The sequence below is a fragment of the Mycetomoellerius zeteki genome, unplaced genomic scaffold (genome assembly GCF_001594055.1).
Source record: "Mycetomoellerius zeteki isolate Tzet28-1 unplaced genomic scaffold, Tzet1.0 scaffold321, whole genome shotgun sequence".
Lineage (NCBI taxonomy): Eukaryota > Metazoa > Arthropoda > Insecta > Hymenoptera > Formicidae > Mycetomoellerius > Mycetomoellerius zeteki.
Window position 1 is genome coordinate 21,250 of NW_017257307.1, and position 15,730 is coordinate 36,979.

Below are 15,730 nucleotides of genomic sequence, written 5' to 3' on the forward strand. Positions count from 1 at the left end.
GCAGGAAAATGAGGAAACTTGATAGAAATTGAGATGGATGAAATTTGGAAAAGCGCGTTCTCAATTTGCACGCGATAATCAAAACTTTGATATACGCGTCTTCATAAATAAAAAAAATACAAAATATAACTTTTGTTAAAATTTCGAATCTCTTGGAAGTACCTATCCATTGCTCCTGCTTTTTTTCTTGTCGCTCGCGTTCTCAGTGCCGACCGCCTGCTCGATTAGAAACAAGGTGGCTATCAATTAACAGTAATTAATGCGGGATCAGAGGCTTGCGATCGAGTAGTCTGGACCGAACGTGACATCGCTTCCTGACATCTTTCCTGCCGCCTCTCAACTTGTCGCGCGCGCATATACTTGATGCTAATTAGCATAATAATCTAATCGTCACATCGATCGTGATGCGAACACAATGTGACGATTGGTGTGACTAAATAAAAACATTTCTAAACAACTATAAAATTATTCGAGTAATGTTAATCACAGAAACTATTTTATTTTCTTACTATTTCTTATTTTATTTATTTATTTTTTGTTTTCTGCTCTCTTAAGTTACGATCATGACCCTACATTGAAAATATTACATACGTTAAATCGAAAAAAAAGTAATGCCATTTATACATGTGCAGCATTGACGATGTTTTTATAGACGTATATACTACTCCCACGAAAGATATAAAAAATGAGTTCAAGGATTACGAGTTTATGATGTCTTGAAACGTGGGTATTTCTTACGAAATATGTTATAAGTATTCGAAAAAATATATTATAGTTGTTAAACAGTCATCTGTATCGAATTATATTTATTTCTACTTTCACTATTTATTAAACATTAGATTTGAATTTAATTGTAGATTAAAAGAATAATATCTTACAACGATCTATATTTCTATCTATGTTTAGTTTAACATATTTTTTTATATTTTGTAAAAGATGTATAACAGAAGCATGTATATTCTTAAACATTTTTAAAGATAGAAACTTTAATGCATACGTTTCAATCAACATTTTTTACCGTTTAGCGAATATTATATATTTCAAGAACGATGCTCACGTTTTAAGACACATCCTGTACATAAGTAGTGCAGAGAAACGATTTATCTTACGACTGGATAGATAGTTCGCGTTATCTGGATTATCATTATCCTTACGCCTTCCTGTGCAATCGACGTGAAATACAACGTGCAAGGTGGATATGTACAAGATGAAATCTTACGAACATGATCGCGCCGATCGAAGAGGAAGAATCCACCATGTGTTATCCACGCAAGTACTGTGTACCTTGCTTGGATACGTACACTGCGTGTACTTTACGAATGCCGGATCTGCGTGTATCAAAGGCCTTCTCCGTGCTTGTATTTATTCGCAGACTTGATCGTATTTCAAGTACGGACAGAATTGAGGCTCTTGCCAAGTGAGCACTAAGGATACGTGTTAACGAATACATAATATATAGCAGTAGCATAAAAAATAAATTTTCTAGAAGTATAAATAAAAAACGAGGATTCTACAATACAGATAAGAGCTTTATTAAATTTACTTGTTTCAATTTAATAGATGAAACAGTCGATACAATTGAATAACAAAAATTAAAAGACTTTCTTTATTCCGATAAGATTATTTTTTAATTTAATTACAGTATAAAAATGCTCTTGTTGTAAAAATGCTTTTGTATAAATGGGTGGATCGTAATTTTAGAAACGATATAAGAGAGAAAAAAAAGTTCAATTTTTAGATATTATAAATTCTAATAAGTTATATGTAAAGATTGTGCGTTATTGACATATAGTTATAGGTAGATATTGTGTGTACACAAATTGTAGTTCGTTCTTTTCTTAGCGAAATTTTAAGAATTGTTTAGAATAAACGATTGTATTATTTTAAAGCGTTGTTATCAAATAAGATTTATCCAGAAATTTGCAAAATTTTACTGCAGTTATTTATATTTTATTCTTATTAACGCAATTTTAGTAACACCTTTAGCATTGGAGTACAAATTGTGAGCGCGAAGGCGTTTTGAATATTTATCAATATACACAACATCCATTACGATCCACCTACATTTACCGTTCGTTCGAGCATAAGTTATTTTAATTTTGTCGTTCTTCCTGGTGAAATGACGCAGGAAACCATTTTAGGAGATCGTATCGTAAATATGAGAGCTGAATTAATTACAAATGTTAGGATTATCACATGGATACGTAACCATTAAGGTGTTGAAACTGGATTCTGCTGCAGGTTAAAAGAGCGATACATTAATCTGCATACGTGATATATGCGCGTGCGAGTTTATACGGAGTAGATATACAATATTATAGTCTTCTGACGCAATATGAATCGATATCAATACGATCATTTTGATCGTCGTTCGTTCGAAGAACTCCCTCGCACTTGGATGCAGCTATTAATCGGTAACGTTATCCAAAACGTGATTTTGATACATGGTATTTTAAAAACTCTGACAAAAATTTCAGTGGATGGTAAATTTCAGAAAAAAATAAACTTTTGTTAGGTAAATTTTGTTATAGTAAATTTCACAAGCTTTTGTTAAATTTCATAAAAGAAATAAACTTTTGTTAAGGAACCTATGTCGTCGAACGCATTTTTAAGGAGCTACCAGTCGCGCGTGACGTCTGACAATAGGTACAAGTTCACGTCCTTTAACTTTGTTTCGTAAAAAGACAAAAAAAAACAAAAACAGACTGGTATTGTTAGACGTCACGTGCAATGCTGCCACGCGATCGATTACGTACCTCATAGTTGCTCTAAAGACACGTAACTCTTTAAAAATGTATCCGAGAGGATACAGGTTTCTTAACAAAAGTTGATTCTTTTGAGATTTATTATCTTCTGAAGTTTGTCCCAGTGATCCTAAAATATTCTACATTAGACATGGAAATACATTATAATAGAAAAAAACATAATAAAAAGCATAATATTTTAGAAACTTGAAAAAATGTAGGAATATCAAAAATGTGATGATAAAAAAATTTGTTTAAGCCATATATATAAAAAGAATAAGCACATATGCTTTAAAAGTAACATTCGATTTTTAAAAAATCGTGGATTTAGGCTTAAAAGGATGTACGTTACAAGAAATAAAATTTATTGCAATAAAGGTGCGTACGGAAGGATGTAGGTACAATAAGGAAACTGCCGAAGGCGCGCGCTGCGATTTCCGCAAGTAATATTCTTCCTTAGTCCTTATCCTCTCGAATCGTGGGAACTGTCCAGCATCGTGCGTTTACCTGCCGTGCAACCATCCGCATATTTGACTGTCTGTGAAAACACGCTCTAGCATTCTTCTATCCATTCAACCCAATCGGACTCATATTCGAGTCTCGCACCATTCGATTTCCTTCTAGCTTCTAGATGTCTTAAAATATCACCTATCGTGTTGCTCAAAGCGCTCACCTTACGTTCTTTTATTCGTCTCAAGTGCAATCGATAAACGAGATTAGAGAGTGGATGATAGATAGGAGGTAATGAAAAAAATTATAAGCTTCATTGTATAAGTACCGCGTTTGTGAAATCTTTTCATTGATATTCTAGTCGTGAAAAACCACCGGAAAATTTCATTATAAAAAAATTACTTTCTAGTAAAATAATTTTAAGAAATTATATTTTTATGGAAATTTATTTAATAAACCGAGAATTATCGTCAATGTCATGTAATTTGCAAATATTAGACGTATCGTTAATTTTTATTTATAAAAAATAAACGAAACTGAATTGTGAAATTTATAAAAGCATAGCATTTTTAAGAAAAATACTTAAATAGTTGCATAATTAATAATTCTATATTAATATGTACATAAAATTGTTAAATATCTAAAAAATTTTAGTACAAGTTCTTTTCGGCTTTTCGTATCTTAGATAAGGAATTTATGATGTGTTTTACGATCTATCTTAATAATATATATGGCTAAGTCAATAAAGGGAAGTTATTTTAGGTTTGCGCAATTTATCGTTCTTCTTCTAATTCTTCATAAGATCTTCACAACATGCATCACGATGAAGTCTGCCATAAAACACGGACCATGCGATTATGGTCTTGTTCCTCGCTTCTACGGTCCGGCAAGGTCACGTAATTTCTTTTTTTTGCACCTTTCATCTCTCATCTTTCATTCCTGAGTAACAAGACGTGTTTAGTAGTTACTTCGGATGATCACGTTCGCTCTCGGTAAAGCCTGATGATGAGCATAGCGTACGCGGCATCTGCGGTAATCGTATCGAATCGTTACTAATGCGACCCGTTAATTGTTCCGCACGATCCGTGCAATGATCGCGATGTTGAATACGTTTGCCGTGTTTATTGGAGATAATTATCATACTGCGCACCTAAACTGCTCGTGGATATTAACGTATTACGTAATGCGTTTCGGTCGTGCAAGAATTTCATTCGTGGCCATATCGCGTCGCACCTCGTGCACAAACACAATCGAATGATCGGAATGTCTGATTCGATGAATATTTATCGCACGATATATGCATATACTGCGCCGTATATTTCGCTGTAAATACCTAATTAAAAGTTGAAACACAGAAACACTTTTATCGTTAGAAGGATGCTGGGGATTTGATTATTATTGAAACAATTTCGAGTTAAGTGCACACACACAAAAAAAATTTTATAATTATAATTTTATATAAATTTGCAATTGATTTGCAGATATATACAAAAATTACTGTTGATTCGTAGATCTTATTTGATGAATCGAAAATTTAAATATTTGTATTATATTAGTACATATTGATCGCTAATTATTCATTAAAATTATATGTGTAGTTATAAATGTCAAACAATTAAATAAAATACATAATGACAATAGTTACGAAGATGCATCTATAAATATAAGCGATAAAATCTTTACTTACGAAATACAGGGTTTTGTAATGCTATTTATCTACAAACTTATCTACAGACATTTAGGGGAAATAATATTTTTAAGATATCAAATATCAAAATTATTGAATAAACTTGTCTTGTATATATAATTATTTTTATTTCAGATAATATCAGTTGTTTCTTTAATATTGCAGTGATAAAAATGTTTCGACTTGACTCTGGTGAACTATATTTCACATAAACATTCTCACGAATTAGTTCCATCAATCAGTGCAATATATGAAGTAATAGAAATTGCGATTGGAACGATTTTCTATGACAGTCGATTTCCTTCTTTCATGCAATCACCTCGTCGTCTTTTTCAATTTCTTTCTTTTTTTTTTGAACGGAGATGTACGTTCTAGATATATGAGGCGGGAAAGATTCTTTAAGATTTTTTTTTCTTTTTGTACCGCGCCGCGATCCAATTACCGTCGAGCTCACGCGCCCATTAACGTGATGCGTGCTCCGTTTTCCTGTTCCAGTCACAACCATGGTATGACACTTGATTGAGGTAGCCAGTCCATAAACGACCACCAACCGCTGCCGCCGCCATGAGTAAGCTATTTCAATTTCTGGCCCTCCTCCTGTTGAGTGTCAATGCCAGACGGACCGACGGAGACAGACCTGCGGATGACGCGTACGCCGGCCAGCAGCGTCGCGGCTCCCTTCACAAGTCGAATTACAACAACAATAATAATTACAATCATCAGTCGAACTCGCCCTATCTTCCGCATCAGCAATCTAGAGAGCGGAAGCCCAACATCGTGCTGATTCTGACGGATGATCAAGACGTTGAACTAGGTTTGTAATGACAAACAGGAGTCTCTCGGAAGCCAATCTGATCAATCCCGCCTACTATAAATTTCTTAATTTTAGTAGCGGAGCACATGATTAGTTTGTTACCTCATCAACTCTCTCTACCTTTTATTTCGTGGAGTCGATCAATTTGGCTTCTGAGAGACTCATTTATCGCTGGTATAAATGCCTACGTAGAACACAGAGTTCACTTTGTTTATTGCGTGCAGCAGCCCGCTGGCGCCTTATCTCGTCATCGTGATATTAGTCTCAGTCCTTACGAAGGCCCACTCCAAGATATCGCGACACATACCCGAAGAGAAACGCGTGCAATATGCAATCTTATCTGTAACGTTACGTAGAACCTTACGTTTATTTATTTCACTAATTCGTCTGTGTTAATATCAAACTAGACTGCAGGTACTTTCAAGCAACACTCGAAATCTTCATTTACAGACATTTGAATCGATTTCTTTCTATAGCAAACACGAAATTTTAATTAGAGTTTGTTTTAATGGTTTGAAAACGTAAATCCATTGGCATCTTTATTTAGACTTACAACTTTTGACTTGCATTTTTATTTGGACTTACAACGTTTTAAAACGTTGACGACTTTAGTACGATTTTTTATAAGTTAGAATTACTTAATTAAAAATTTTTGCAGAGTCTGATTATTCATATCTTTATTTATTATGATAATACTATCTTTAGGTATTATGGATTTTGTAGAATTTTTAAAGTGATAGTTTTCAAGAAAATAAATTTTTTCTTTCCTTAAAAAATTAAAAAAATAGCACTAATCGTTTTGCTGTCGCACTGGGTATTTTTATTATGAAAAGCTAGCCACTTCAAATATGAATTATACAATCCACAAGTGAAGACCGTGTATTTATTCTGTGATATAAGCACCAATAGTACATTCGTATTCAGCGCAATAAACAGCATATTGAAACCGACACGATTAAATGATTGCGGGACAATGAACGTGTTTTGGCATACATAGATGAATCGAGTTGTTGTATGTTTGATTGTATCCAAAATGGTTGTCTCGTATCTATTGCAGGTTCGCTGAACTTTATGCCACGGACTTTGAAGCGAATAAGGAACGAGGGCGCCGAGCTGAGACACGCGTACGTGACCACTCCCATGTGCTGTCCAAGCAGGAGCTCTTTGCTCACCGGTCGTTACGTTCACAATCATGAGGTCTTCACGAACAACGACAACTGCAGCAGTCCCCAGTGGCAACGAGATCACGAACCACACTCCTTCGCCGCTTACTTGAGCAACGCGGGATATCGGACAGGTAAGAGAGTCCCCGTCGTTCCGTCCTGTAAGCCTGGTGGATGATTACAGGTCTCCGCTTCGTGATTTCGCACTTTGTGAAGAATCGTACGCACGCAAAGCGTTTAACGATATATTATTGGAGGTATTAAAAATAGGAAACGTCTTACTTCCATTACGTGAAACTTTTTTGACACGTTTTTCGAATTATTTTAATGTTAGATAAAATTACATAATTTTTCCGACAATTAAATTTTCGTTTAATTCAGAACTACTTTAACACAATAAAATGGAACGGAATTATATATTGAAAAATTTAAGTAGTGTTCTCTTCACTGAATTCTAAATTATTCGAAAAATCCTACAAGAGAAGGGAAAATCAAAAATAGCTTCTTCATTGAGTTATTTATCGTTCAATATGTTTATTACTAGCGCGATATGAAGAGAACAGGCGCGTTATTGTTCGTTGCATTGTAATGCACATAACTCGACCTTTGGCCGTACAAACGCAATCAGGATAATTGAGGCACGTTCAATTGAGAAGTGAGATTTCTATTTACCTCCCTATGCTGGCACAATGCACTCTATGCATAACTGGAGTCAAATACGGTCAACGATAAATCCTCGTTACGTAGGTCAGCGTGAGCCATTTAGGCTGGGATTTTCAATTAGAGTAGATCGAAACCTTGCTTTCCTTTTTCCTTCTTTTTCTTCATCTATCGTCGCGTATAAATTAATATCGTCGTAGCAACAATTTCCATGATATTTATTCGCGCGTCATTAAACGAAAAGACAAACCGACGTTTCCTATTTACATACGGATGCTGCGCCCGCGAGCGACATATTCCCGCAATTAAAATCTCGATTAATCCTCCCTTCCCCCATTCAGCCTCCTCCCAACGTTTCCATGCTCGACATACCGGCGTCCCGCGATTTTCATTCCGCGCAATAGATCGTACCGAATAGAACGAACACGGCAATGTGCATTCCCGCGAAATTCCCGAGGCGCGATCCTGCCAAGCCGGGTTTCGTCCCGCGCGATTATTCGGCAAGTGTTACAAACTCCCTCTCTCCCTCAGCCTCTTATCCCACGGTCTGATGAATCTTGCCTCTCTCGAGAGCCAAAAACGGTCATAAGATAATACGCACAGATAATACGAAATTTTACTGAAGTATTTAAAAATTTAACTAAATACAGATAAATAATTTTGATGAGCTATTAAAATGATTATGTACAATATTAGGCTGTCAAGTTAATTGCTTGAATGTCAAAACTTTTTAGAGAGTAGAAAATTCAAGCATGATAAGTAGTGTTACAAAAAGTTTTGACATTCAAGCAATTAACTTGACAGCCTAATATTGTACATAATCATTTTAATAGCCCATCAAAATTATTTATCTGTATTTAGTTAAATTTTTAAATACTCACTCTAAAGAATGAAAATTGAGTCACTTTAGAAAAAGAATAGCTCAATTTTCAATCTTTAAGAGTGAGATTCCACTTCAGAGTAACAATTCACTCTAAAAGTTTTAAAGAGTACATAATTACTTTGGTCCAATGAAGCTATTTGCCAATCTGTATATCTAGCTAAATTTTTAGATACTTCAGCAAAATTATTTCTTTTGCGCATATAACATCTATGCCGCGATGCAATCGATCGATTGATTCAAAGTCCCAATATTCGATCACGTTGATTGAGGCTCGGACTTCTATCAACCGCTCGCGATTTCGTGGATATCCGTTCAGCATCAATCGAATTAGTCAGCATCAATCGAACCGAAAATTCGCGATTACTTTGACGTATAGTACGAAATTAATCAACTGCAAATGATTAATATTATAATTCATACCATGTATAGTATAGATAACTTCCAAAAATTATAAAATTACTGAATTTTTGTACAGAACTGAAAACTACTGTCGAGATTCATCTCTCATTTACTTTTATCATCGAAGTTCGAACCCAATGTTGCACCTTTTATTGTATGCTGGGTGGTTTTCTTTTTAGAAGAAATTGAATTTCGTTGCGTTTCTCTGGTGACAATGCCGCGTACTGATCGTGGGTGAGCGACTTGAGTGAAAAGATTTTGAATGTACTTTTTATAAAGTTATCCCAACAATAATTAATTAGTTACTATGATATAGTGCTTTATTTTAAAAAAGTATTTGTCTAAACTAGAAAAATATAATTGCCGATATTTGTATGAGGTTTAAATAACTATTTATAATGTAGTTCAGTTGCTATTTCACTATCAATTAATGGTATACAAACATTATTGCCGCAACTTATATTTTTACAGTGTTGAGTATTAGATTAGTAGTTATTACTCTGTAAAACTAGCTACAGATACTATAATTTCCAATATTGTCAAATTTATAGTTGCCACAACTATTTTGTTTTCTCTCAATGTATGATCGATCATATTCGCGGCGATAAGGAGTTATGTGGCAGCGTTACAGATTGCAGATAAAATTTGCTATGTTTGTGGCCGCAACTTAGCTCGAGATGATACGCAGTGACATTAATGTACTGTAATATAATGGATAGATGCATCAGTTGCGATTCTACATACCTCGTCGAGTTTATCGAGAGATGCATGAATGTAATAAAATATGTCCTCCACGGTGGATGTCGCGAGCTTTATCACATTATATTGCATTACGATCGACAATTTTTCTTATCACTAAAAGGTATCATAATTCGCGTTAGCGTATTCACAACATCAAGAATTCTTGATGGATCGTGAAACATTGTAGCCATCTGTCACAAGCTTATATGAGATAAATACCGCATTTTTTTTGCGGAAAATCTCACTGAAAAAAATGCATGTAATTTTACATGGAAATTACATGTTCATGACTGGAAAATTGCCTAAACATGATTGGAAATTTACAATTTCCAGTAAATTTTCAAGCATATTTATGTAATTTAGATAATTTTCCAGTCATATGCATGTAATTTCCATGTAAAATTACATGCATTTTTTTCAGTGATGGATACATCAGAATTTTATCGCACGTATAGATGCATGGCAACGATTTGTATCTCCAAAGATCCGATACCTATTTTTAAAGTCTGATTTTTTAAATATTTGTTAATTTTAATTGCGATTTAATTGGTTTTCAATTCGTTTCTGGATTCTGTCTAGAAAGAGCGTCAGAAAATCAGTTAAGTTTCAGTTAAAGATAATTGACATTGCTAGAACCGAGCCGGGTGAAAGGAATGCAAAGCGACGATATATATTCTGGGGTGCAAAGGGAGGCAAAAATCTCGCGATCGCTGGGACCAATCGGTGCGCTCGCTCGCCGATGTCGGACCTTGCACGTTCGGGCAAGAGAGCGGATCTCTTCTGCTTCTTCTTGTTCGTCCGTATCTTCCTTTCCGTCGCGTTCGTTTGCGACCATATTCGCGTAGGCAGGACGTTGCTCCCTGAAAGTGCAGCCAGCCAGCCGACCAGCTAGCTAGACTCATGTCTCGTCGATCGAACCACTCGCCTACATCCGGCACGATTGCTACGATTGGCGATCTTCCAAAATTCGTGTACACATCGTATTCCTCTACTTCCGGCACAATGTCTGCGTCGAAATAAAATCCGGATTTGTTAAGATAAATTCGTTTGAATCGCGGCCGAAGGTGAAAGAGTGGTTAATTGCCATGATATATTACTCCGTTTTATGATTTTCTTGAGAATGATCGTTGATGATATAAGTTTCTCGCTTGACAAACTCATATCTTGCCCCTAGCATACATTTACATTTCGATTCAATGGCCCATATATCGGATGAAACTCGTCTCGATACTACGCTTTTGCACGACCTGATTGAATCGGATCTCTTTTTGTTCAATCTCGCTAGATACTTGCATAATAATATCACGCAGAATATAAAATATTGTTGATTTTATCGAAGGTATATTAGTGTACAAGAATTTAAAAAATAATATATTTAAATTAGATTTAATCCGGATAGAAAATGATAAATTTTTATAATATATAAACAGAAAGTTGAATTAGAAATTAATAATTTATAGCAACATATTACGCATGTGTACTTAACTTTATTTAAAGATTCAATCACATTTGTAAAGAATGACACAAAAGTAGAAATTGTAGTCTAGAGTCATATTATGATTATAAATGAAAAATTGGAGGTAATAAAGTTGCTTATTTATTTCGTCCGAAATCTTAGAATCTTACTTTATGGATGTGGCATTTAAGGAATGTTCAACAAAGCTTTCTGATTGTCGAATTATCAGGAGAAATGATCATTCGCAATAAAGAAACGTGTTTCGCAAAATACTGATTGGTGGCCGTGTTTTAGGGAAAGGAAGAAACTTGTTTTTTGTTATCGTCGCATATTATGCAGGGTCTCTAATCAGAAGACTGGCCAGGCGATAAATTTTCTTTATCATTTTCGCGAGAGAATCTTGTCGCGCGCGCGAATGCATACATTATTCTCACCATTAAGGTGCATTCGTAACTTTGGAATTTGACAAGTAAAAGAAGTACGTACTTATTTGATATTTCAGGGGTTTATTTGATCCATAGAACGTTTTCTTTATTCTTAAAATTATAATTTTTAGAGAGTGAGGCATGCAGACATTTTCTAGAAAACAATAATAAATGATTTATTAAAACCGTATATGTGAATACACAACAAGTAAGAATTTTAATGCCTATTACGGTCGAAGCTGAATCTTAGATGCTTTTTAAATAATTTCTATGTGAATTTATATACTAAATATGTAATTATTTGAACTGCGCGCCGGAATGATTTTTCGGACTTATAAAAGCAATTAAACTACTATAGTAATATCACAAATTAAATTGATAAACAATTTTATAATTTAACGAACAATTATTTATAATTGGAAACAGAACAATAATTCTTATTTAAATTCTTTCAGAAGTCAAACTGATTAACTCGAGGATTAACTAATTCTTGCAAATTTTATGATTTTAATATCAGAACCTCGACCATTAGAATATATGATTACGTTAATCTATTTTCTCTCATTGTGTATTTCATAAAGTATTTTATACAATAGATCTCATTTTGAGAGAGGATCATATAAGAGTTTCATTTTTTGTCTAAGAAGTGATGACGTATCGCATATTCAATTCTGTCGTAAAACGACTTATGTTTCGCAACGTCAGTTACAATCGCGAGCATTTTAACGTGAGATATCGACTGAAAACAGGGGCAAGATATGGACTGAAAAGAGAGGCAAGATAAAGGGAAAAGTCTTTAAGATGCAAGCGGGGTTTGCATGAATAATAAAGCAAATTAGGATCCATTATCTAACCTATCGTAATAAATGCATAATGACAGCGGCGGAGATGACGCCGATATGACGTACGACGATCGTAAGAAGAACGTTTCTGTATCCGTTAGCGTTGAAGAAAGCCCCGCCGACACGTGACGCGGTATTGTTTCAAGTGGCTGTAGGAAGTTTGATTACCATAATACGTACTTGTACTTGTTAGTACGTGCGGCAAATATCTCTGCTATTTCATAACTGATAGATGAACGTCTTGATTTCCGGTGTGTGTCAAATGAAAGCTCGTATAATGATAATAAAACGCAATATCTCGATGAACGAAAAAGAAATATATTAAATAAAATATGATAGAGCGATTCTACGTGAAAGCCGAAGAAATCTTCATAATTCATTATGTCAACTTGAATAGTACATACATATAATTTTCTTTTTGCAAATTGGATCTATAGGAGCCAAGATGATCGAGTTTTCTATCAACTTTTACTATTATTTTCGTAATCTATAAATTAATATCATTGAATATATGTAAATAAAAATAGATATATATGTGTTAAATAGAATTAAAAATTCTTGTATAATACACCTTTTAATGAAAAAACAAATTAATTCCTAACATTTTGATTCCTGCTCTTCGGAGATGTCAAAACTTCGGTAAAGCATAGAATATTTGAAGTGATTCTGAGGCATTACTTTATGATTTAGACTCCACATGAATCTCAACTGTCATTAAAATTCCCAATCTGCTTGCCACAGCCTTTCCCCTTTCCATCGATTTCTTTTACCATTCTATGTAGGTCGGATTTACGATATTTTCTTAAGTGTACAAAGCAAGTGTATGAAATATACAAAGCTATGAATAACGATCCGCGCGATTCGCGCACGAAGTGAAATCCCGATTCATCATGCGAGTCTTTTTGCAGAAGTAACGTTGTTCGTTGAACAGCTCGTTAGACTGTGGTGGTGCGGTGGTGCAGGAGCATGCGATGTACCCTTAAATCTCGGCACGGGAACGTTTCAGCGCTCGGTCGTAACGAACGGGGTCGACATGCGAACGTATAAACGATCACGTCGGGCCAAAGCACGCCGCGCGTGTTTCCTTAGAATCCCGAAAAGCAGGTTAATGCTCTCACAGCACGAAACAACTTCCTAAAATAATCGTAGACTTCCTCTGTATTACCGCCGATATTCCGGCACATCGCAATATTCTAGGTTCATTCGCACCGTTTAATTTAGGTGATCTTGAACGGTATCGTATGAAAATTCACCATTCTGATAAGGGTGTGTTAATTTTGGAAAGTGCAAGAACTGTTGTACTTCGCTCAGTCGAATTTTATCGATATTAAAACGAACAAATCTTTTATAAAATCTATAATTGAGTTCACATATAATTGAGTCCGTATTATTTTTGATGATGCCATCTAATAATTATTTAGTAATAAACTTTTTTGTAGTAGCAATTTGCGGTATCTGTAAATATATTATTAATAATTAAAGGGGCAAGAAAAATCTTAACGTAATATAATGTTAAGTCTTAAAATTTTTTATTTAGTAAATTGCTTAATTATATTATACAGAAATATTGACTCAAAATAATTTCAGTATATCTTATATATAAAAATATTCCGAAATTCTATTATAAATATTAAGATATATGCTGCGGAAGATATGTCATTCTTTTCATCTACCTTATATTAAATAAAAATTGAAGTTCCTTAAAAAAGATATTAAAAAATTTCACTTTAGATAAGAAAATGGACGACTGAAGTTCGTGAGACAATTTTGCTTTGAGTGTGCTGAAACATTTTTTTCAATTTTATTTGATAAATATGACGAAATTTTTACATCAACGTAATACTTTATAGTTCTTTTTTCTATTTTTCTCAAATATTGTATTCTGTATATTATTGTATATACGTATAACGTTTTAAATATAATTAAATTTGTAGTGCATGGTTGAGTATTATATTATTTGTATTACGAAAGCATTACTTTTATAAATCTTATTAATATACCTACAGTATTTTTCAAAATATAATAATATAACGATATCACTTGTATCGCTTAATAATCGCTTTTTATTTTTTATGTTTTGACAGAAATGTAAGAAATTTATCGCAATTTTTTTAATTTCTCATTATTTCACATTAATCTTTATATAATTAAATCTTAAAATTAAACTTATTAAAATAGAACATCACATTCTATGCTCTCCTTTATGTTCATTTAGAGATTCTATTTTTTACGATCGAATGCATCCGAGATGCATTGTTGTTTCTGAATTTTAATTCGCACGTCGCGATTCTTTATTGTGGAGCTGTCTTGTGTTGCTTTTGTCTTCTTCGAAGCAACAGGTGCGATGCGTAATAACTATAGCCACAATTCTAATAACATATTCGCACTATATTTTAGATGTATAACTTTTTTGTTTAAAAAATTTGATATCGACAGTATCATGAAACATACTTAATCATGCCATGTAAAATTCGTAAATGCCTTGGTAGAAATTTCATGAATTTTTTGAGGAATTTATTGCTTTTTAAACTCTTTAGAATGAATCTAACTCCAAAAGAATGAAATTCACTCCAAACTGTAAAACTAGATAATGACTATAGGCAGATGTTTACGCAAATTTCACATATTTTTATCAGGAAAACTGCTTTAGTCACTGAATAAAACTCTACCAAGTTCTTATCTATTACTTACGCAGTATTATTACAACTAATGAGAAACTATGATACGTTTATAATTCTGTTAGATAACTTTCTGTTAGATTCATCGTATTCAACAATTGTGTTTCTCTAATTATAACAACTTTCAACACCTAGAGTAAGGCATAAATAATTTTATTTATACAAAAATACGAACAATTAATTATAATTGAAAAAAAAATAAAAAAGTGAAGCTTCGCAAAATCCGTTCCACTAATAAATAATTGAATAAACATAAATTATAACTGTGAATACGAAACAGAGATAATTAGATTAAAAATTGAATTAAAATTTTCTACTTTTACTCAGAATAGAAAATTTGAGTTTATCGACTCAATCACTTTTGCTTAATGAAAATTTATATTTGTTTTCGTTTATTGATAAATCATGCATAATTTCTTCCATAACATCTTCTAAAAATTTGAGAAAACTTTAATAATAAAATATATTTTGATTTAATCCTACCCAAATTGTAAAAGTTAATACAAATGGTAATTGTAAAAGTTAATACAGTTAGAGAAATATGACTGTTAAATGCGACGAATATGTTGTCTGATAGAATTATAAATACATAAATATATCCGAACAGAAAAGTGTTCATCCATATGTGTCCATAGATAAGTGGGTGGTCGAGAAAAGAAGTGGAGAATTTCTTAGCGAGTTCGCTGGCCCTAATATTCTTTTTGCCTGATGAGAATTTATGTTTATTTCATTTTATTGTACAAGGGGAAAAGCAAGGTCTCACCTACCTTTTAAAAATTAGATACCCA

General features: G+C 33.5%; 1 protein-coding gene across 4 annotated transcripts in view; it reads left to right on the plus strand.

The window, feature by feature from the left end:
- Nucleotides 1-5,380: 5,380 nt before the first annotated feature.
- Sulf1 (Extracellular sulfatase Sulf1) overlaps nt 5,381-15,730 on the plus strand; it is a 30,550-nt gene continuing 20,200 nt past the window's right edge. For all 4 annotated transcript variants that reach the window (XM_018451783.1, XM_018451784.1, XM_018451785.1 and 1 more), the window contains exons 1-2: nt 5,381-5,695; nt 6,753-6,992. In XM_018451783.1, coding sequence (XP_018307285.1) covers nt 5,446-5,695; nt 6,753-6,992 — 490 coding nt within the window. In that variant the 5' untranslated portion in view covers nt 5,381-5,445. The remainder of the gene's footprint in view (nt 5,696-6,752; nt 6,993-15,730) is intronic.